The sequence below is a fragment of the Anoplophora glabripennis genome, unplaced genomic scaffold (assembly GCF_000390285.2).
Source record: "Anoplophora glabripennis isolate ALB-LARVAE unplaced genomic scaffold, Agla_2.0 scaffold5, whole genome shotgun sequence".
Taxonomy (NCBI): Eukaryota; Metazoa; Arthropoda; class Insecta; order Coleoptera; family Cerambycidae; genus Anoplophora; species Anoplophora glabripennis.
This window is the reverse complement of record NW_019416525.1, coordinates 329,935-352,574: the sequence shown is the minus strand read 5'-3', so window position 1 is coordinate 352,574 and position 22,640 is coordinate 329,935. Positions and strand designations below refer to the sequence as shown.

The window sequence follows — 22,640 nt, the reverse complement described above, 5'->3', positions numbered from 1 at the left end:
ACGAAAAAATAGTAATAAAACTAACATTTTTCAAATTTAACTACTCTAAACAGTATACTCGAGGTCCTTGAGTACTATAATATTTGAAAAATAAAAATACGAGTTGACATGTTGCTACTTTTTTTCTATTAGTTTTATACGTTTGTAATATATATATATATATATATATTTAATGGTCTGACAACACTGCTATTTAAAAGTTTGGTAAGGTGTGTTCCTTTATCCCGAAACCACAGCTTGGAAACCATGGAACAAAACTAAAACACCGTCAAGCTCTGACGCTCTGACAGCTGATAAACAAAAATATTTCCTTAATCTAAACCCGGTCTTTTATCAGAGAAATTATGTTTAAGTTTATTTAATTATCAAACGCGTCGTATGACGTACTTTCCGCCCTAAATATTGCAGAAGATAAAGAATTACAAACGAATATTTTTGTGGTAAGTAAACATCCAGATACCTCAAATTTATAAATGATTTGTTTGCTGATAGGTTGTCGTATTCCAGTGTTAGTACTAACAAATAATTCGTGATGAGGATACGAGATTTGCTCAAGTCTTTTCGAGCCCGAAGGGCCCGCCAGCTGTCGAGGACTGATTCTCTATCTTTTGAGGCCTTTTGCAATGATAGCCCTCCAGAGAAGTATCCAGAAACCAAAGAATCCTCTTTGACTGGGGATTATAAACTATCTCCTGCAAAACTTAATGTAAGCATTTTTATTTTGATAGCCCTTTGAATTTATGTTACCCTGTTATGTTTACATTTTAGAGCAGCGAGTATTCCCGTTTTTCTCGCAAGAAAGGAAACGATAAGGAATCTACCCGTCCCAGTCTGCCAACTATTTTGTTGATAATTGTTCTTTCGGCTGTGTTCGTAATCCTTCCAATAGTATATTTATTGAACTGTTTTGATATGGTATACAAACATAATTCTCATAGACACAATCCGGATATCAAAGAAGCAGTAAGTATCTTACTGCATAATTCTAAGTAAATAAACATTTTCTTTGTTTTTTAGGATCACTACGAACCAAGCTCTTTGGTTCATCAAAGATTAGCGTCTCCACTTAGAAAACCAGTAAGAACCCGAGACTTACCTTATCCTCCAAAACCGAACTACAACCAGTGTAAGAGTTTATCGGACAAAGAGAAGTTTGATTGTTTTCCGGACGACGGTGCCAACGCAGAGAGCTGCGAGTCGAGGGGCTGCTGTTGGATACCAGCAAAAACCAAACCAAAGAATCTAGATGTTCCGTTGAACACCCCTTATTGTTTCTACCCACCGAACTACAACACGTACAACTATATTAACGTTACAGAGACCGGATTCGGCCTGGTGGCCTTTTTGAGGAGGAACTATCGGACGGCTTATCCCGATGACGTTGATGTACTTAAAATGATCGTTAAGTACGAGTCCGAGACGAGGTTACACGTTAAGGTAACGAATTCATGAAGTTTCCAGTTTTTTGTAGATATTTATTTATTTGCTTTAGATTGTAGATCCTGTGAATTCGCGGTTCGAACCGTCTTATCCCGAGGTGCCGATCGTCGATAGAGCTGCCGTTAATTTGACTTACATCTTTGAAATGGATATGTTCAAGCCGGGATTCAAGGTTGTACGCAAATCTGACAATACCACGATGTAAGTAACAAAAGCTTTTACACTTGGTTTAAAAAAAGTCAAAAAAAATTTTGTGAAACATCCGGTATATCCGATTTTGAAATCTTCCAGTTTTGATGCAAGCAACGTGAATACGATTTACTCTAATCAGTTCTTACAAATAAGTGCCAAGTTGCCCTCAAGTTATATTTACGGTATCGGAGAACATCGTTCAAATTTTCTTCTCTCGACCGATTGGAGCCGGTTTACTCTATTCAATCACGACGCCGTACCACAACTTAACGTGAGTTTCCCGTTCATTGCTTCTACCGTCACAATAAACGATATTTTTTTAGAAAAACCTGTACGGAAGCCATCCGTTTTACCTCGTGATGGAGAATTCAAGCAACAGTCACGGGGTATTTCTTTTAAACAGCAACGCGATGGGTAAGTATGCGTCCACGACACGGTCTCAAGAATACTCATACCTTGTCTTTAGACGTCATTTTACAACCTACGCCAGCTATCACGTTCCGGCCCATCGGGGGGATATTGGATTTTTATTTCTTAATGGGACCGACGCCTAGCGACGTCGTCGGCCAGTACACCGAACTGGTCGGGCGGCCGTACATGCCGCCTTACTGGGGACTGGGATTCCACCTCTGCAGGTTCGGGTATAAAACCTTAAAGGATACGGAGAAGGTGATGCAGAGGAATATTGACGCCGGCATACCTCTGGTGAGTAGTTCAATGGAATGATTAAAATATGCAGGTCTTTTTTTCAAAGCTTTTGATAGAATATTTTTACATCGAATAAAATTGTAGCCATGCCAGGTGTGCCACGAGGCTCTCACTTGGGGCCTCTCTTCTCTGACATTTATTTCCCATTTTTTAATAAAAAATTTTGGATTTTGTTAAAACTTTCTACTTTTTTAAGTTTTTTATTTTGTTTTTTTATATTTTTTTCGTGTATAATTTGTATCGTGTATAAATTGTTATTTTTAGCGTTTGCATTTGTTATACAAAAAATAAGTCCGGGCTCATAAATTAATAAATGTCTAATTGTGTATTAAAACCCATTCGTTTAAAGGACACCCAGTGGAATGACCTCGATTATATGAACAACAGCAACGATTTCACGTACGACAAGGAGAAATTCAGGGGTTTGCCGGAATTCATAAAAGACCTACACGCGAGAGGTATGCACTACATACCGCTGGTAGATCCCGGAGTAAGTGCTAGCGAGGTACCCGGCGCTTACCCGCCGTTCGATATCGGCATCAAAATGGACATATTCGTTAAGAATTCCACCGGCCAACCCTTTATAGGAAAGGTAAACCGAGAATCGCTCAATTCGAAAGTTAACGTTGGAATTGAAAAATATTTTATCGTGCAGGTGTGGAATAAAGCTTCGACTGTGTGGCCGGACTTCACCCATCCGAAAACGGTCGACTACTGGACGTTGATGCTCAAGAACCTGCACCAGCAAATACCTTTCGACGGCGCATGGATCGACATGAACGAACCGTCGAATTTCCTATCCGGCTCGTTTACGGGTTGTCCAAAGTCTTCCCTCGAGAGCCCGCCTTATTTTCCGGGTATCGACGGCGGCGTTATCAACTACAAGACGATGTGCATGAGTGCTAAGCATTACGCTGGGTTGCATTACGACGTTCACAATTTGTTTGGATTTACGGAGGCGATCGTCACAAGTTTGTAAGTTTGATTTTTTTAAACGGGTCATAAATGGAAACGAATAATAACAGGATAGTACTTTTGGCTCGGTATATGACGGTTTTTAGGTCCAAATTCTTGACATGTGCACCGATTGACGTGAAATTTTAGCGGTATGTGGAAAATTGCTCAAGAAACAAAAGTTACATAGTGCCGATGATGAATTGTAAGCAAAAAATGCTCATAACGTTTTCCGAATTGTTTGCGATTGAAAATGTTGATTTTTCATCTAAAAAGTGCATGTTTTTCAGTCATTTTTGATAAATAACTCGAAAACTTTGGCGTTTTATCGAAAAACCCATATCGAGCAAAAATAAAGCTTTTGAAATTACGAATCGATTCATTTTTTGTTGATTACGGTAGATGTAATAATAACCGAGTTATCACTCTCTAAAGGTGATTGTTTATTTTTTGGAAAGTAAAATCGAACCTTTTACCGTAAAATAATGGTGAAAGAACTAATTTTTCGAAAAAAATGAATATAATCTTTTTTAAAGTGCTTGGAAAGACCTTTAAAATGCTTTTTCAAAAAATTTCGTAGCTCAAAAAGTCGAGGAGTTATGATGAAAATAAAATGGTCACATCATTTTTTCTGAGAATAAATCAACAATAAAATCTATGGCTGAACCATAAAAATTGAAACTAAACTTAATCCATATACAGTTGACTTTATTTAGGTACTAATAATGGGCTGTGCAAGTTTGACCAGTTTGGAATGCCTAAATTAAAAAAAAATTGAAATAAAGAAAAAAAATATTTTTTAATTTTTAAAAAAATTTTTCCTTTTCTTCGAAATAACTCAGAAACTGAACAAGATACGTGAAAAATGCAAGAGTTCAAAATTAAAGGTCTTTTTTTTATAATATTTTCGCTCTCTTTCAATTTTTCTGTAGAGCAAGAATTAACTGAGATATTACGTTTTTTAGTTTGCATTTGCGTATAAGGACCAGCTTCTTTGAGCCCTTAAATCCTAAAAATCTCGAAAACGAAGAGTTCAAGTCCCTTCGACTATAAAGGTTGATTTGTAGCTCTTGCAATTCCCTGCAAATTGCTTTTTGGAGCAATGAAAAATATTAAAAATTAATACAGTTATCATGGAAAAACGAATTGTATTATTCAGTGAAAATTGTCGGATCGTGTAAATGGCTTAATTTCCGAGGCGTAATGCACGCGTAATATTATAAACCGTGATGAGTCTCATTCATTATAAATTCTATGATGTGGAAAAAATTGTTTTATTTTCTGCAATGCTTTATTTTCTGCAATAAGGGTGGTTTTTAAGGATTGAAACGTTGCAATAAATCATGTATTATTTCATAAACGATAAAAAATATTCAATTCTTCATTCGAAACATTTCAGAGCCGCGAAAATTTTAGAAAAAATCGGTATTTTCAACTAGTAAAATGTTCTTGATATTTAAAAACGTGTTACTACAGCGCCATGGCGGAAATCCGGGGAAGAAGACCCATGGTAATATCGAGATCCACGTTTGCCGGTCACGGCCACTACGCCGGTCACTGGAGCGGCGACGTTTGGTCCGCTTGGACCGACATGCGCTACACCGTACCCCGTACGTACAAATTTTCCAATGTACCAATATATATCGTCTGTTAATACCTTAACCTCTCTTAGAACTACTGAGCTTCAGTTTGTTCGGCATCCCCTTGATGGGCGCCGATATCTGCGGCTTCAACGGCAACACCACCCAGTCCCTTTGCAACCGTTGGATGCAACTCGGGGCTTTTTATCCTTTCTCCAGGAATCACAATACGGACGACGGCATTGTAAGTGTTAGCGTGTTTGCTGGAGAGGTCGCTTTTAAATCATTTTTTGTCTAGGATCAAGACCCGGTGGCTATGGGGGAGCAGGTTGTGGCATCGTCGAAGAAAGCTTTAGGCGTGCGCTATTCGCTCCTGCCTTATTTGTACACCCTTTTCTATAAAGCGCACATTCTCGGGGAAACCGTATCGCGGCCCCTGTTTTTCGAGTGAGTTCCGTCCGGTTCGTTTGTCGCATTAAATCAACATAATTTTTTTTTCCAGGTTTACAAACGACACAAAAACATTTTCCGTCGACACTCAGTTCCTGTGGGGCGCAGCGCTGATGGTCGTGCCTGTTTTAGAGGTGAAACGTCTTATTTTAAGCGTTTGTATAGATTCCTTGTTTTTTTATTTTTGTAGGATGGTAGGACCGATGTAGCGGCTTACTTACCCGCTGGGGTGTGGTACGATTTTTATACTAAATCCGGGATCCGCAGCAAGGGGCAAACCTTCAACTTGTCTGCGCCTTTGGACACTATACCGGTGCTGGTGAGGGGCGGGTACGTTTTGCCGCAACAGAGTCCAAAACCGACCACAACCGAGTCCAGAAAGACGAAAGTCCAATTGTTGGTCGCCTCGGACGGCAACGGGGAAGCCGGCGGAGAGCTGTACTGGGACGATGGCGATTCGTTGAGTAAGTAACATGCGATTTATATTATTTGTATCATTCGTGGCGTTTTAGTACATTTTTAACTGATTGAAGAAAAAAGTCATCGAGACATAACTGTGAATTTTCTTATATTTCTCTTTTAGATTCTTACGAGGAAAAGCGATACTCCTTGATATCGTTCAATATGGAAATCAACACTTTACGTTCATTCGTTATGTATTTAGGCTCCGAGGTCCCTCCCAATTTAGGTTCCGTGACGGTTTTAGGGATAGACAAGCCCGTCACTGAGGTTACGGTGAACGACCTCGCTCAAGCGTTCAAGTTCGACACCGTCCATAAGGTAATATTTCCCGATTTCCGTTTCATTTCGTTCATTTTAATGTTGCTCTTTCAGTACTTGGTGATCGACAACCTGGACGTGTCGTTCGGCAAACCAATCGTTATATCCTGGAAGTAACTTCCTTCGTTTTTGTGTAGTTTTAAGGCGCACAGTTCTGTTTCATCGCACTGCTTTGACTTTCCAGATTATTATATTTTTAGATGTTCCGTGTTTGTAAACGCCCGGTATATTACAGCGCCGGGCACTGGAGTTTGAAGAATTGTTACCGAAGGGCGTTATTATATAATTGTTTTACTGATACGTGTTACCTAGAACCTAGCGAGTGACGTAGAAGTTAGGTTAGACGTTAGATGTCGAATTTACCGTTCCGACGTTCTGCCAAACTAGTTTTAAAAATAGTCAATTACCTAGACTGGTTTCGTTTCAATTTTAACGTGTGATTAGTGTTAGGTGTGTGGAATGAGGAACTTTCATTTTTAATGTCGGTTTTTGAGGAAAACGGTAATATTTGTGTTTAATGAGGAAAATTCGAAAGCTACGATAGTCCCATCGCGTATTCTCCTCGTTTTTATTCTTATATGCAGATAGGAAATAACGGATTATTTTTTGTTTTCATCGAAATACTAAGTTATGCACTTTTACAAAGAATGCTTTGAAAATAAAACATCTGACTATCGTTATATACAAAATTTTGACAGTTCCGTTAAATTTTGATTGATGTCAAAACTTATAGCACTAGACATTAATTGATGAATAAAGAAGAGCAAAATATGCTTCGAACTCTTTAGTTGATTCATCTGAAGAATATCTAGTTTTATTTCGTATGAAATTTGCATTTATAGCTGTAAAGTTTGATGTTGTCAATGGAGATTTATTTGAACTGTCAAAAGTTCATTTGGGGAATAGTTCATTCAAAGCACTCTTTGTAAAAACGGTTAATTTTATATTTCGGCGAAAACAAGAACGTAAGAATATGATAACACAACAGAAATATGTGTTGAATTAAAAAATTCGAAAATTTCAATGTAGTACCTATAAAAAAGATACAAATTGACAAAAAACGAGCACCTTCGTTCGAGAAAAATCTTGAATTTCAGGTAGAGACGTCAGATTTTAAAATTTAGAAAATGCAATGCACATACGTTTAACGAAAGTTCTCCTTCCCGCTGGTAATTAGGATTATAGTATCTTAATTTTGCGGTTTTAAACAATTATACTTAATTGACCAGTTTTTGCTGATATATTTTATGGTTCTTGTTGTATAAAATTAGGCATAGCGGGACTCTACTTTGTAATGGGGTACGAAGGGAGTTCGACTCCGGATTAGAAATATAATTTGTATTTACAGTGTGCATGCATGAAATAGAAATATCGAGGCCATCGAGGATGACTTCCGGGTGATAATTAGGCTGATTAATTTTTTTAGAGGGTGATTTTGTTCCAAGGCTGTTAAAACTTTATGACTGAACTCTAGACGTAGTCGAGTGACTTTTTGACGTCCCTTGCCTCAGATTATTTTATCTCTACTACATATTGTCTTACTTTGTACTATCAGTGGTCAAACCAATGTGTTTGGTTTTTAATAAATATGCTTCAGGTTTATTTTTCTTTTATTTTGCCCGCAATGAATATTCGTTAGTTAATAATACATAAAACCCAGCATTTTAATGAAAACTACACGGCCCTGTCCGGAAACGAAAGGAACGGATATATCGGAGAGGTCGCTCCGGGAAATACACACTATCTTCCTTAAAACTTACTTTATTACAAAATTTACACATTGTTTATTGCAACATCTGTCTTACATTCATCTGACCACTGAAACTAGTGATGAAAGAACTCAAAAATTGAAAAATGTTTCCATATAGATCTAACTTTTTGTTCGGTAGGCAACACACAATACACGCTAGTGTATACTTGGCTGCATAAGCTTCAAGTAAACTTTTTAAACATTACTTTTTATTAATAGGAAAAACGACATCTATTAATGAGCACAGGACTGTGAAGGATTATAGATAAATGTATTCAAAATGATCAACACATTACATCATATGTACATATACATTACACGAAAAAGCATATAGATTTTCTCAAAAATATTTAGGTCCCAGTAAAATCTGAAAAAATTCAAGTGAACTATAACGGCTCTGACCAATCCAAAATTGCATTCAGTTCTCTAGTACCACCAGTTTTCGAGATTTTCCATATTTTCTTTCTATTTTGTCTTTGTTCGGTAGACAACACACAATACATGTTACTGTATACTAGGCTGCATAAACATTTAAAGATTTTTTTTATTTTACCAAAGACTTAAAGATATTTATAATATGTACATACATAGAATTTCTCGATCCCTATACCTGCAATGTTGGCCGTTCCCCCACCCTTCCGTTACGTAATTACGGACCTACACTTACAATAAAAAAAATTAAATCTAAAGTTACTTTAATAGAATTTTGCATCCTTAAATAGTTTTTTAAACCCAAATTCTTTTAAGATAATCCCATCTATTTTAAATGTACCAATAAATTTAGTAAAGGATGATAATTGGGATAGCCAAAATTAAAAATATATTATCATTTATTTTGCCATTTTTTTTTTGACGCAGACTATTGTAAAAACATATGAGCCACTATGTGAATTGCGAATAATTAACTAACGTATTGTGCATACGTAAGCTCATGTAATTTTGTCGTCGTGTTTATAGTTTTGTAGAAAATTAACTAGTTTGTGCACGGTAAGTGATACGGAAAAGCTCTTTCTGGAGTGGCCGTTGAAAAAAATATTTTTCAATGCACAAACGTGAATAGGTATGACCTATTCGCTTTCAAACACCCTGTATAGGAAAATAAATACCTGAAATAAAATGAATAATATACAAATTTTAAGATTTATTTCTCACAATCATCAAATACATGTCTACACCCCAGTGTAGCGTTAGAACAAAGTGAAAATTTACACAAAAATGGCACTAATTTCTTTTCAGGAACATAAACCTCCTAAGAAAAAATTTCTACATCACCATTGCTTTGCTCTGATAACACTCAAAAGCATAAAAAATGTGATGGCAAATAAATTTGCTTAAACGTACAAATAAAACCTATTCCATTGTCGCAAAACGATATTGCACTAATAACAAACATAAACTCTCAAAAAAAATAAACTAAACTAAAAAATAGTAAATCTTTGACAGATCTTTGGTGACAACTGCATAAAAGAAATTTTATGGATATATAAAGCTATTATTAAATTACTATATCAGTACATTGCTTCAGACAACTTATATACATAAATTTCATATAAATAAAGCTTTGGTATTTAAAGTAGTATAATTTTTTTTAATTACTAAATTTCTGGCAAGCTAAAATTATGATACGTTGAATGGCATAATATACGACACAGCAGAACCACGTCTTACAGCTAGAGGAACTACTCGTTTTGATATACTGATCATTCAGTTCCATTTAAATCCAACATTAAAACGCTTTACGGTAATTGACAGTCTCTAAAATTTTTAGTAACATTAAAAAATAAGGATTATTAAGTCGTATGATTAGTACCACCTTAAAAAAATAGAACGTATAGTAAATATGGCCACTAGTTTTAAATATACAGGATGTTAAACGATGGTGAAATCTTTAAAGGCCGACGGTATATGGCTAAGTCTTAGTAAATACGATTCCGCATTGTTATTAAACATTATAACAAGGCCGATATGAAAAATTCTCAGACTGACTGTCACTTCATTTTAACAACTAAAATTTTTTTTATTTCAATTTACAACAAACTGATTGAAGAACTAATTTGAAATTTTGTGAGATGTCACTTATGACCGACACTTACGTCAAGCAGCGAATTTTTCAAATGACCCTCGTGCTTTAACATTTTCTTCTAGTTTTGTAAAAGAATATGTGTATTGCACCAAATGTGGGCTATTTATATACTGTATGGCCATTAAAAAGTTTTACCCTTTACACAGGTACAAAATGATTTTGATTTCTCATCTTATGATTAATAAAATAAAACTTTGGTAAGTAGTTGTACATGAATTTTACACTAATGCCAAGCAAAAATTTATATGTATGCCATACCTTAACAATCACCTTATATTGAAATACCAATGTTTTGACATTTCCTCTTCTGAAAATATGATACAAGATCATTGTCAAAAGAACTTAAAGAAATAGTGCCTGGGCCACAACTAAGAGGAAAACAATACGGACTGAGCTCTTCTTAGGAAAATTTTTTTCTGATCTGGCAAAGACAAATAACAAAAAAAAATAAATTTCCTAAACATTCAATAATCAGGCTTTTAGTTAGAATTCAGTGACATTTCTTATATTCCGTGCCTTCCACCTTTCTGTTATAAAATAGAAGTTATCGATAAAAATAAATACATATCACCGACCTAAAATTTTATTTGCCCGTCCGTTAATTACACCTCCTGGTTATGGTCCTGAATGGCAATGAGTACAAACATTTTTCTAAGAATCGTTTAGAATCTTATCACAAAATGTGACATAAATATTTGCATGAATACATTCAGTTTGAATTAGTAAACGGAAATAACCAAATAAACAAAATAATTTAGCTCTTGCTAAATTATCCAAAGTTGTTTGGTCATACATATTATGACGTTAATTCTTCTAAAAGCTCCTCAGTGGAGCGTTGCTCTGTTTTAAATTTTTCCATATATTGCTTCGGGACCGTCCACTCAAGCAAAATTTGTACGTTTCTTTTCAATTTTTCAGCTACGGGTATATCTTCCTTGCAAGGTTCCCTACCCGAATTTTTAATGGATTCTATTAGTACGTCATCTATTAATCTTCTATTGAACCCAAGCTCCTCGAGTCTTTCGGGCACCGAGATCTTTTTCAGGAGAATAGCCAAAAGGAACCTCATCTTTTCCACCGCCATCGGCGGTTCTATATTAGTACCTTCCACTTTAACCTCGTCTACCTTCGGTTTCTTTTTCAGTACCTTGCATTTGTGATAGTGCGTCTCCAACTCAATTTTCGTTTTATGAAACGACTTGCAGTGACCACACACGTAGGGCTTGTTGCTCTTGTGGATGCAGAGCATGTGCTTCTTCAAATGCGGAAGTTGAGAGAAGGAAGTATTGCAAAGCATACAAACGAAAGGTTTTTCTCCCGTGTGCCGACGTGTGTGCAACTTGAGCGCCGTGGAGTGAGCGAAGGCTTTCCAGCACACTTGACACCTGTAGGGCTTCTCCCCACTGTGTATTCTTTGATGTACCGTTAACTGAGACCTCTGCGCAAACCTAGCACCGCAATGGGCGCAACCGTGAGGTTTATCTTTCAGATGCGTCCTCATATGTTGCGGTAAATGCCCTTTTAATTCTTTGTTGCAGATTTTACAGTGGAAAGCTTTGACGTTGGCGTGATAGCAGTTCAGATGCTTTTTAAGCGCGTCTCTTCTAAAGAACGACTTCCCGCATATATCGCAAATGTAGTTCCTTATCTCCAGATGCCGGTTCATGTGGAGCTTCAGATTCGCGGAGCAAGTAAATGTAGAGTTACACACGTGGCAAATGTACGGTTTCGAACCAGTGTGGGTTCGCATATGTTGAGCGAGTTGCCCCCCTCTTGCGAATTTCTTATCGCAGTGCTCGCATTCATAGGGTTTGTCCCCGGTGTGGGTCCTGAGGTGCAGGCGCAGCCTCTCCTTTATCGGGAAAGCTTTGCTGCAGTAGTTGCAGACGAATATATCCTTGTTTTGCAATCCCGGCGAGTGCTTGCAAACGATGTGGTTCTTGAGGGAACCGGCCTGCCGGAACCCCTGTCCGCACTCGTTGCAGACGTAGGGTCGCTCGTTTGTATGTATCCGAACATGCTTGCGGAGATCGTTAGCACCTAAAAACTTCTTTTTACAAACATCGCATTCAAATTTACGAGCTTTATCTTTTGCGTAGGTCATTTGACTGACGGATAGAGGGTAACCTGACTAGAAAGTGTTACTTAGCTCTGAAAGTGTGTTAACATGCAAGATAACCCTAAACCTTGTGCTACAGTTTAATTATTATTAAAGTATAAATATTTTTCCCAACCACCAAGTCTAAATTAGTGCGATGAAAGTAATTTTAGGTGAATTGCAAAGGTCCATCGCAGTGCCAGACTAGTAGCAGTCACCTCACCTGTAAGAATTATTAATACCTGAACCAGTTTTTCTACGCTACGTCGAGTATGTAATTGCAGTTATATAAATGAATGTTGGTTATGTGATCGTCAGATGATTATTAGAATCAATAAAAAATATTGTTATAACTAAAGTAGTGGTAATGGACATAAATATGTTATTTTTAATATTATATGCTTAGAGCTGCTGCCAAAATTTGTTAAATACTCTATTAAAATCATGAGCTGTATTAAAACACACTTAAATTAGTTCTAATAAAAAATAAATAAAACATGTAATTAGATGTTTGTATACATTCTAGAAAGGTTTTTATATAGCCTGAAAGATATGTAAACACCGATAAGCCTTCATTATAATAAAGACCACATATAAGTATCAATATGTCATAACATATATTTTGTTTTTGAAAAGATATAATTTAAAAATTAAATTAGATGAATTCAGCTCATATTTGCTATTAAAAAACTGTTAAAATGTTTTGTGTAACGACAAAACTCAATATATTTGTCAGGTTCTGTAAAGATACGAAAAAAGAATATGAAAAATAATGCACTGCTTCAAGCGATTCAATGATTGTGTTAATAAAAATGATTAAATTGTTTTTTCCCAGTCAGGTGGGATTTTCAATAGCCATTTATCACAAAAGCTTTGCCTGTGAGTTTGGAAGATTAGTATTTATTCATTACATAGGAAGCGAATGTATATAATAATAATAGTTCAGTAAGTATAAACTTTTAAGAAAATGAAAAATTTTCATACTAAAGAATTAGTGACAGCATTAGTGAAACAAAATATTACAAGTCAGTTTTCTATTTCATAATAGTATATAATTCTGTTTACCTTGTTACTAAATATATAGATAAAACTACCATACCTTTACGGTATGCATTACCCAATACAAGAAATATTTTACTTGTGAACTACGTAGCCTGAACTCGGTAAAATATGTATGGCATGTCTCATTATGCTTACATATCTACATAACAATTTCTGCTTAATATTTATAAAGAGGTTCCTAAATACAACTCTATTCATATTTTTCATCCAAAATCCCATAACCATAAATATGCTAACTACTAGTATTAGTGCGATTTACATAATCTCACCTTTTTAAGGTCCATTGCTGATGTAGCACATGCGAAATATGAAATTTCAAACACTAATTAACCATTATAATGTTAATAACAATTCAGGAATTGTTTAGACAGAAATGTCAAGTCGAAAACTGTCAGCAAGAGGTGGGGAATGACATCTGGCGTCTGTCAAAAAGTTAAAAAATAGGTATTTTTTATATGGGTTAGATATGATCGAAGACAAAAATATACAGGGTGTCTTTTTAAATAAATGTATTAAATTTCGCTGTTTAGTTGACGACTTTAAACATTCAATATTTACTAATAGTATTAAAAATTAATTCAATATATATTCTGCTTCAGTCATTTTGTAAATGTTGAATACAAATGTATATTCTTTTTGTTTCATTTTTTCCTGTGGAGGTTTTATTTATTTTATGCTCGAGTGAGGCGTCCATTATAATTGAATTTTCAGTAATAATTACTCGTCTAATAGTTATCTTTTTTTATGTCGACTTAGATTGCGTTAAATAGGCAATTTTTATTAAAAAATTTGCGTTACATTTATTAAAAACTTTAAAAATTTCTTTTTATTCTTTTTTTCGACTATCCTCACATTTTTGTTTTTATATCACTTTTTAGAATGTTTTATTTCTGATTACACTAGTGTTTTCTAGATTTTATTCTTTAATTTCCGAAACGCAATTTTTTTTTTACATCGGGGAAATGAAAAACCTGGGATATTTTTTTATTTATATAGAAACGAAGATATGAACACAATCATCATACGTTTAAAACTTAAAATACAAATATTTGATTTAAAATTTGATTTAGTATTAACCTATTTTTCCTTTATGAGATCATTATAATACGCCGTAACGGCCACTAATTTCTTATTCAGAAAATCCTGCTCGATTTCCACTCTACCGCCGACGCCAGCTTCGTGCACCAACTAAAAAAAAAAACTATTATTTAACCCAACCATGACACTCACAGTCACTTACAGCATAAGTATTGCTGTTCTTGGGAAGGAAAACTGCCAGGTTCAACGATATCTTCCTGGCGGCTGCCAGCAATTGCGACAGGGGAACGGGTTGTAGCATTTCTTCCAGTTCGTACATGGGTTGATTGAGGTAAGTGGGACCCCCCCAAGGGGGACTTAAAAACACCTTGTCCGCCTTCAGACTATCGGCCAGTTGAAAGAAATCTCCCACAATGAACTGTATTTTATCGGCCACGCCGTATACTTTTGCGTTGTTTTGGGCGAGCTCAATTTTTTTGGGATCAATATCAATCGCTATAACTAAAGAATAGTAAATTAATAAATTTATCAAGAAATTATTGTATATTTTTTTATGAATTTAAGACTTGCCTTGGTTGCATGTCAGAGCAAATTGAATTGCGTTCCCGCCAGCTCCGCAAAAGGCGTCAACGATTACGTTGCAGCGGCATCTTTCGGCTGCGTGCTTGGCTACCTGTTCGGGTGTGACTGAATACCAACTCTCTAAAAATTAATAAATCTCATCCAACGAAAGAAAACGAATAACGACGAAGCACTATTCTTACCTTCGTCCAATTTGATTCCTCGATCGAATTTACTGAACAAGGAAAATCTCCTATGCCAGTACTTCCTCAACCTGGCGTTTTCTTTAATTTCCGGAGGGAACGAAGGCTTCTTTTTCCTCTTTTTACGTTTTGGCACGGGTGTCTCTTCGGATCTATCCTCGGATTTGGGGGACGTTACCGCCTCGTTCGGCAAAATTTCTTCGTCGCAAGAACTCAACTTATTATCCGAACTGTCAGATAGTACGTTGTGGAATGTCATCTAAACTTGAAAAATATTGTAATGAAATAAATTAAGGTTTTATTTTTATGAATCCTGACCTCTTCGCTATGTTCTGGTTCTGGCAGCGCATTGCCGTCGTCGTCGAAATAGGTATGTTTAGGTTTCTTATTAGGATCGGGGCGCATTTTTAAATGCCGGTTCTGCAGACGAATATGTTTCATCTTATAATTCACTTCGCCGCTCATGGCCTGATTGGAAGATTCCCGGAATTCTATTCCGAGGAGGTTAAAGGCGGCTTTGATCCTGCTTCTGCTCGACTCAAAACTGTTCGATTTTCCTAGTAAACTGGAAGGAAAATTGTTATTTTGTTAAACTGATGGTTTAAACCAATCAATTGTTCAAGATTTAGCAGAAGAAAGCACTCTAACGGCATTAAACAAACACTATTAACATATATATTTGATTTTATTATTTTATTTCAAGGAGAAATTTTACACTTGCCTTTTGAATGTTTCGCAATTATCCCCAGGTGCCTTTTTAAACTTTTGGGTACCAAAACAGGTAGGCAGCCCTAAAGCGATCATGTCCTCCAACTCAATTTGTACGTTTTCATTTTGCTCGCAATCTGCTTCACTGCAATCCTCTTGAAAGATATCAGATTTATCGTCGGGTATGCTTAAATTAATTAACATACCACCAAGGGTATGCGTCACTTTACTAAGTGAATTCGGGGCAGAAGTGGTTTTCTTCGGCAACGCAGATTTACCTGTTTGATTGTTGGTTTTCTCAAGCGAATCTAAAATAAAATAAACAGTATACATTTCCTTGTGAATTTCCCACGTGCTTACCTGTAACGGTACCTTCTATCATCGACTCGATAAACTTATTGTACTGTTGTAGGTACTCTTCCTCATAATGTCTTTTCCAAAGGATATTCCACTGACTCTGATAATCCTCTTCTGATTCTTCCGAACTTAAGGAGCTGTTAACTGAACTCACAGAGGAAAAACTATCCGAGCTCGACGTGCTATTGCTCAATTCCAATGATGAAACGGTCATGCGAGTAACGTTTGTCATAGAATCGACGGTTCTAAGGGAACTACTGGCGTGCGAACCGCATTGGGAGCTGAGTAACCTCTCCACTTCCGTTTCGCAGTCTATGCTGAGGGGCGACAAAGGATTCCAACCTTCTGAAACTTCAGTGAAGAGCCTCTCGTCGCTACCAGACAGATTGCGAACGAGGATGCGGTTTCGCAGGTCGTTGTCCCTCCTTTGGCTGCAACTGGGTCTGTCTTCGTGACGCAGTTCCTTGCTTAGTAGTTCTGTGTTGTAGTTTTGTACTTCTTTTTCGTCGAATAAGAACTTTTCTGCTCTCGACGAATGCTTCGATTTGACACTGTTATCATCGGTAGTACCTTAAAATGATTGAAATTAAAATTAATTTTTTAAGTAACATTCCTTACCTGTTAAAATAACTCCTTCGTTTTCCTTTGTCGCGTCTTGGTCATGCTGAAGGTAATCGGGATTTATATAGGCACTATATTTCTCAATCCAGGATTGCCAAATCAGTTTTTCGCCATTTACTGACCAGAACTTGTTCCAGTCCGATTCAATATCGTGCTTTAAGTATTCTGTGAGGTCCGCGCCACTGTCGCTCTGCTGGATTCCCTTAATCAGTGTTACCTCGTGAGTATCCCTCAGACTGTCATGTTCGTCGGTGGAAAAGTTATCTGTGTGAGATGCGCTACAGTAGCAGCTTACAGTCTCGTGGTCGTTCTTATAAACAGAAGAAGATACTTCACTGTTAATTCATGAACGATGGCCTCTAAACTGTCTCCCGATATATTCAGGGGTCAATTTTATGAGATTATAGGCTAATTTTGAGAAATACCGATATTAGTTTAAATGTTATGTGTATTTTGACACCTGAAAATATCATGAAACAACTTAGGACCACTTTGTATATCACAAATTAAAGAACAGAAAGAAGACAGTTGTACACGGCTTGCATTATAGTATATTTTTTTAGTCAATCAAATAATCTTGCAGTTTTAAATCTTAGATTTTTTTTTATTAGAAAAAGACAATATATGAAAAAAAAACATGAAATAACTACCTCATTTTTGACTGAGGTGCTTCTTTGTAAATTTGGCAGAGTGTCGCTTGTGTTAGAAATGTCCTCCTCATTCTGTATATCGTCCTCAGAAGCACTTTGTTCGATAGATATATTTTGTGTCAAGATGTTCTTGTTACTACAAAAATGCGATTTTTTAGTCCACAGACATATACAAAATTTTGATTGATTTTTAAGGATTAAAATTCAAAGAGGGGTAATTTTTTTAGTTTAGTAAATTTCCTATATTATTCTTAGAAGGTATTGAAAAAAAAAAACTGTTACGCAAAATATTTATTGGTATTTACATATAAAACAATAAAAAATAATTTAAAAAATGTATCAAAAAGTGGATTATCGCGTGATTCTTGCTTTTCGTTGCTCTTCCAATTTGCACGCCTTTTTCCAACACTCTTCGTCGAGCTTACTCTTTCCTTCCGATATACACAGCAACCGTGCCAAGACTAAAAGGCTGTGCAAATCGTCCGCAGTGGCACCTCCCCTTTGCCGCATATTAACGAATTCGTTCTGCACCAATTCCTCAACATTTTCGGATATCTCATACTTAGCTAGCCTTGCCAACGTGAGAAATTTTCTAATGTCATTTAACAGTTCTGGTTTTAAAAAGTGCCTCGCAGCCACAATAATTTCCGCAAACGTTTCCAAACAAATTTTCTCCGGTTTTAGCACAACATGAACGTCCACATTTATCAAAGACTTGCCTTCCGACAATATGAGAAATGGAATATCACAGTCAAATTCCAGAGGATAGTAGTTAAAGTCGTAAGTTACTTTCTGATTCTTTACAGCCCTGGCGATGGCTTTGACACTGTTGACACCCGCCGAATTAAGCTTTCCGGCCCTTAATTTCGTCTCGTCCAAGACTAAATGTGTGTTAGGACTTAACTGGAGAATGCCGGACGTTAAGCGATTACACTCATAGTCTTTCTTCGGAATGAAGCAAAGATCGTTCATATTTTCCAGAGTCATGGGTAGGTAATGACTTTTAGGAATAAAGTTTTCAATAAATTTGTATAATTCCACAGCGAAGTCTAGATTTTCAAACATTGGAACATTGGAAAGGTTCAATGAGAACTTTCCGAGAGGCATAAGATCTCTACGCAGATAAATTTCGGATATTAAATGACAAATTAAATATTCTGCGGCCAACTCGTCACCTAATAATAATTGTGTTAAAACTATCAACAGTTCTTTTCGGATAAAATTAATTCTGTTAACATCTAACTCATCCTCTTTAGTGTTTAATAATGGATTGTTGTGTTTTAATTTTTTAAAACTAACACAATGTATTCTTGGAACTAAAGACGAAGGAGGATGAAGTACTTCCATCTCCATTTTGTTGTCAGTTTCACAACTTTCTTGATACATTGCTTCTGTTATGGGATCAATAGCAAGAAAACCAACAAATTCATAAACATCGTTCAACTTCAGTTCACTTGTATCCCGGTAGACTTTCAAATGGCATGCTTTGCCGGTTCGGGTGGGTAACGGAAAATTTAAAATATACTCTTTCGATAAAGTTTGCGTCTTGGGATTAGTGTCAATGCTATTTTCAGTACAACTTTTTTTCGGTACATCCTCTGTGCTAGTCGATGGTTTTTCTTTGTCTATATCATCAGTTTCCATTTCTTCGTGAGACCGTTTGGCTTGTTTATTAGTCACCGAAGTGTCAGAAGAAATTTTATATTTCTCTTCTTCTATTACTTGAACCCAATCATTTATACCAGGTACCGATATGACTACATAAGTTTCTCTTTCAGCAGTTACATTCTTATCGCTGTTAAAATCTATGGTCTCATCTTCGCTAGACACGGCACCATCGTGATATTTACCACTTTTAACTGATTTTTCACTAGTCGTTAAATTGATAATTTCAAATTTCTCTAGATAATATTCGGGGCTGTGCATATCTTGAACCATTCCTCGGAATCTCACCAGGGTTGTATCTTTGAGATGATGAAGTTCATTCACATTTAATAGCGGAATTTTATCCATAACTTTATGATCTTCAAGTAACTTTGAAAGGTTGTCCTCGTCTTCTATCCACATCTCAGGGGTACATGAAAATATGTCCATTTTATATTATAAAGTTATTTGCTTTTGCTACACAATAACTTTATAAAAAATCATAGAAGTTAGGTTGGAACTGGCGGGAATGCTCTGGTCAACTTACAGAAACTAAAATCACTAAAATTGAAAGAGATTTAATATAATCCATACCTACCTATATTCCTACTAAACCCTTTTAGAAAAAATGTACAGGGTGAACCAATTTTGATATATTCAATGGGTACTTGAAGAATGCAAAAATCACTTGAAAAGAAATTTTACGTGGATTTCAAATATATATCAGTACCTTTTAAAAAAAATATTTTATTCAAGTTAAAAAAAAAGGTTATAGAAAAATATCGCTTATACCTCCATAAAAAAATTGAATAAAATAACCTTTTTACAAATCAAATATTTTCACAAATAAAAAAAGTTATGGAAAAAATACCAAAGTGAAAACCGCACTGTCAAACAAATCGAGACGATGTTTTTACCATTTGAGTTTTACACCTTTTATTTTTTGGGAAATTGGCCCACCTTGTAAATGAATTAAGTGTTTGATTTGCACGGATAAATTTTCAGAAACCGCTGAATTTCTTTATTGAATATCATATTTGCATCAACTAATCCATATATGTTTTTTCATATTAAAATAAAATCGGCACAACTTTACTGTCATCTAATATATTTTATCAATTTTATTAGTATAAAATATTCAATATTAACATTATTAAGGGGTATATTAATAATTTATTTACTATAATGCATAACAAATGGAGAAAAGTAAACATTTGTAACTCCAAAAGGCAAAAAAAAAATCACACATCACTAGAATAGTTATTATAGGTCAAAATTTGAAATATTAAAATTTAGCAGTTCATTCCTAGCTTGAAAATAACCGGTATCCGTCAAGTCGTACGGATCGGGCACAAACGGTGGGATCACGGACAACAAATTGCCCCAGTCAATATTTTGAAACGAAGCCATTGCCATCAGATCGTCAGCACCAGCTCTCTTGTCGGGATCATCCACTAATAAAGCTTCTATGGCTTGTACAACTTCTTCAGAAAGAGCTTCATCGTCTGTCGGCCATTCTATATTGTGTTCTAAAATATTTTTAAAAACCTGCTGCGGCGTAGCATCGTTGAATGGTGGAATACCCGTTACAAATTCGTAAAAGCAACAACCTAAAGCCCACCAATCTACAGCATGATTGTGCCCCTTGCGTAATAACAATTCAGGGGCCAAGTAGTCCGGAGTGCCCAATATCCTCTGATCGGAACTCCACTGTCCTCTACGAACGGATTTAGGTGTTCGATATGGTGTTCTAGGGGTTTTCGGGGTGGTAACTTCATTTTGTATAGGACTCACTGTATTCAAATTATCGTTTGCGTTCTTACAACAATCCGGGTTGCTTATGTTTTTAGGCAACTCGAATCGCATAACTTTCGTTTTACTCGGTTTTTGCACAGACACGGGGGTTGAGAAAGTTACCCCCTTAGGTGGACTAGTAGAATCGACTCTTAATATTTCCATTTCTCCAGTAAGGCCGGTTTTAACGTAAGCCTTCCTGGAAAAAGTAGGCGAAGGAGACCTGTACTTGCGTTTCCTTTCCCTCTCGTTTCGTAACTTGTATAAACCGCAACGACTTGGAATTTTCCTGCTTACAGGCGATGTTGTACATGAGGTACTAATTTGCGATTCTTCTACTTGAGTAGTTTGGCATGTATGATAAGAAGAAGAATGAGAAGTACTATTGAACTCTGTCGCTGACAAAAAAGTTATACCCGATAGTGCCGTACAATTCTGTAGCTTAGCTACATTGGATACGTTCAATTCAGACTTCCACTTGGAGATAGTTGAAGTGCTGTGTTCCTGCAATACTGAAAAACTAGACGAACCTTCATTCTTATTTGTGCTATTGGAATTAGAATCGAAAATAAAATCACTGTTATTGGCGTTACTGGTGACGTATTTTGAATTTCCAGAACCAAAGCTTAAGTGAGATGTTAAACTTAACAACTGTCCAGGTGTCCTCGCACATAAATTTGGAGTACAATTCTCAAAATCAGATATTTCCAAGTCCCTGTGGATATGTACTTTAGACAACCCAAAATCCGTTAATTTTATGTGGCCTTCCTTAGACAATAACATGTTATCGGGCTTTATATCTCTGTGAATGATGCTGCGCTGATGTAGATATTGAAGAGCTAAACAGACTTCAGCAACATAAAACAAAGCCATTGGTTCGTCAAAAAAACCGTAAACACTTAAAAGGGATTTTAAATCTCCTCCTACCATATAATCCATCACGAGATAAACTGAAGATGCCGTCTGAAGAGAGTAGTATAGCTGTACACAGAACGGGCTTTTGGTGAGCGCTAAGGCATTTCTTTCATTTACTACTTGAGATACCATGTTCTTATTTACCATTTCAGTTTTCTTCATTACTTTAATGGCATACATCACATCCATATTATTCTTTTTACAACCAAGGAACACTTTGCCGAATGCACCACGGCTTATCGGTTTTATTATACAAAAATCATGAATTTCTGGCGGTTTCGCAGACGTGTTTGTGATCGTTTCCGTTTTTTCATTTTTCTCTGTATTCATTTTACTATAAAAGAGAGGAACCAACACAATTCACAGATGGCTACTCAGTAAGATTGTTACATTTTAAACCTACTCTTTCATAATATTTAAAAACAAATTTTCGTTCGGTAGCCGTTTTCTTATTTGAATATGAAAATATCAAAATAAGAACATGTCGGATATTTGACAGATGACAGATACAGATTCACTTACCGTATAAAAACCCTAGTACATAAACAAATGACTTCTCGATTACTCTCCGGCTTTTTCAGATAAATCTCAGCTAAGGCATCCCACTGCAGTTCACACATATTAACAAAACCACCTCCTTAAATCATAATTTTGTTGTTAAACACGTTAACATCACGTCAAAACGTCAAAACGCTTACCGATTTTTCATTTTCTTTCGGTTGGCTACACTCGAAAATACCATTAATTAGCTGCTTTCCAATTGTCTGAGAACTGCTCCTAAAGTGTTCTATTGTTTTACTATTTAAATACTCCAAATTTCAACTGGAATGTATCAGAGAGTAACAAATAAGAATCTTAACTTTACACTTTGAGAGTTAAGTCTTTTATAAAAGGTAGAGTGTGGGAGAGCAAGGTAAAATGAACAAAAACACTTTAGGAGTAAAATGTTCCAGTTTATTGAAACTCAAAGAAAGAGTGAAGTGTTCCCAAACTGCTCCGAAGAACATATTAAACAATTGGAAAGCACTTCTTAACTAGGAAAAACAAGTAAC

General features: G+C 35.9%; 5 protein-coding genes across 7 annotated transcripts; 1 reads left to right on the top strand and 4 right to left on the bottom strand.

Moving 5' to 3' along the window:
• The first annotated feature begins 272 nt into the window (after positions 1–272).
• Positions 273–7,706, top strand: LOC108907493 (lysosomal alpha-glucosidase-like). 2 transcript variants are annotated; one of them, XM_018711214.1, is made up of 17 exons: positions 273–440; positions 508–706; positions 769–963; positions 1,018–1,437; positions 1,493–1,641; positions 1,732–1,903; positions 1,956–2,046; positions 2,099–2,337; positions 2,690–2,932; positions 2,996–3,315; positions 4,771–4,904; positions 4,967–5,118; positions 5,173–5,321; positions 5,377–5,458; positions 5,515–5,788; positions 5,908–6,104; positions 6,159–7,706. In XM_018711214.1, exons 2-17 carry the CDS (start codon positions 533–535, stop codon positions 6,219–6,221), a joined length of 3,054 nt encoding a protein of 1,017 aa, XP_018566730.1. In that variant the 5' UTR covers positions 273–440; positions 508–532; the 3' UTR covers positions 6,222–7,706. The 2 variants fall into 2 exon arrangements, with proteins under 2 accessions (XP_018566730.1, XP_018566731.1); XM_018711215.1 differs by having other exon boundaries at positions 493–706.
• A 1,274-nt stretch (positions 7,707–8,980) lies between these two features.
• Positions 8,981–13,482, bottom strand: LOC108907409 (zinc finger protein OZF). Its single transcript, XM_018711077.1, has 2 exons — positions 13,367–13,482; positions 8,981–12,258 (listed from the first exon to the last, which is right to left on the bottom strand). Exon 2 carries the CDS (start codon positions 12,039–12,041, stop codon positions 10,734–10,736), a length of 1,308 nt encoding a protein of 435 aa, XP_018566593.1. The 5' UTR covers positions 12,042–12,258; positions 13,367–13,482; the 3' UTR covers positions 8,981–10,733.
• Positions 13,483–14,072: 590 nt separating this feature from the next.
• Positions 14,073–22,287, bottom strand: LOC108907402. Of its 2 annotated transcripts, none has more exons than XM_018711066.1 (10): positions 22,111–22,287; positions 17,236–17,371; positions 16,583–16,895; positions 15,968–16,534; positions 15,621–15,915; positions 15,218–15,464; positions 14,900–15,158; positions 14,706–14,837; positions 14,338–14,636; positions 14,073–14,285 (listed from the first exon to the last, which is right to left on the bottom strand). In XM_018711066.1, exons 1-10 carry the CDS (start codon positions 22,206–22,208, stop codon positions 14,175–14,177), a joined length of 2,457 nt encoding a protein of 818 aa, XP_018566582.1. In that variant the 5' UTR covers positions 22,209–22,287; the 3' UTR covers positions 14,073–14,174. The 2 variants fall into 2 exon arrangements, with proteins under 2 accessions (XP_018566582.1, XP_018566583.1); XM_018711067.1 differs by having other exon boundaries at positions 15,980–16,534.
• On the bottom strand, positions 17,514–19,387 carry LOC108907406 (mini-chromosome maintenance complex-binding protein). Its single transcript, XM_018711071.1, has one exon. It carries the CDS (start codon positions 19,327–19,329, stop codon positions 17,587–17,589), a length of 1,743 nt encoding a protein of 580 aa, XP_018566587.1. The 5' UTR covers positions 19,330–19,387; the 3' UTR covers positions 17,514–17,586.
• Positions 20,057–22,061, bottom strand: LOC108907405 (serine/threonine-protein kinase greatwall). The gene has a single exon (XM_018711070.1). It carries the CDS (start codon positions 21,916–21,918, stop codon positions 20,143–20,145), a length of 1,776 nt encoding a protein of 591 aa, XP_018566586.1. The 5' UTR covers positions 21,919–22,061; the 3' UTR covers positions 20,057–20,142.
• Positions 22,288–22,640: the final 353 nt, after the last annotated feature.

Bases quoted from the DNA above. Each gene is read 5' to 3' on its own strand.
- LOC108907409 (XM_018711077.1), bottom strand. From the start codon at position 12,041: ATGACCTACGCAAAAGATAAAGCTCGTAAATTTGAATGCGATGTTTGT.
- LOC108907493 (XM_018711214.1), top strand. From the start codon at position 533: ATGAGGATACGAGATTTGCTCAAGTCTTTTCGAGCCCGAAGGGCCCGC. The intron at 3,316-4,770 runs GTAAGTTTGATT...GTGTTACTACAG, and splicing joins GAGGCGATCGTCACAAGTTT to CGCCATGGCGGAAATCCGGG. The intron at 5,789-5,907 runs GTAAGTAACATG...TTTCTCTTTTAG, and splicing joins GGACGATGGCGATTCGTTGA to ATTCTTACGAGGAAAAGCGA.
- LOC108907405 (XM_018711070.1), bottom strand. From the start codon at position 21,918: ATGAATACAGAGAAAAATGAAAAAACGGAAACGATCACAAACACGTCT.
- LOC108907406 (XM_018711071.1), bottom strand. From the start codon at position 19,329: ATGGACATATTTTCATGTACCCCTGAGATGTGGATAGAAGACGAGGAC.
- LOC108907402 (XM_018711066.1), bottom strand. From the start codon at position 22,208: ATGTGTGAACTGCAGTGGGATGCCTTAGCTGAGATTTATCTGAAAAAG. The intron at 15,465-15,620 runs GCAAGTGTAAAA...TTTTCCTTCCAG, and splicing joins AATTGCGAAACATTCAAAAG to TTTACTAGGAAAATCGAACA. The intron at 14,286-14,337 runs GTAAGTGACTGT...TTTTTTTTTTAG, and splicing joins AGAACAGCAATACTTATGCT to TTGGTGCACGAAGCTGGCGT.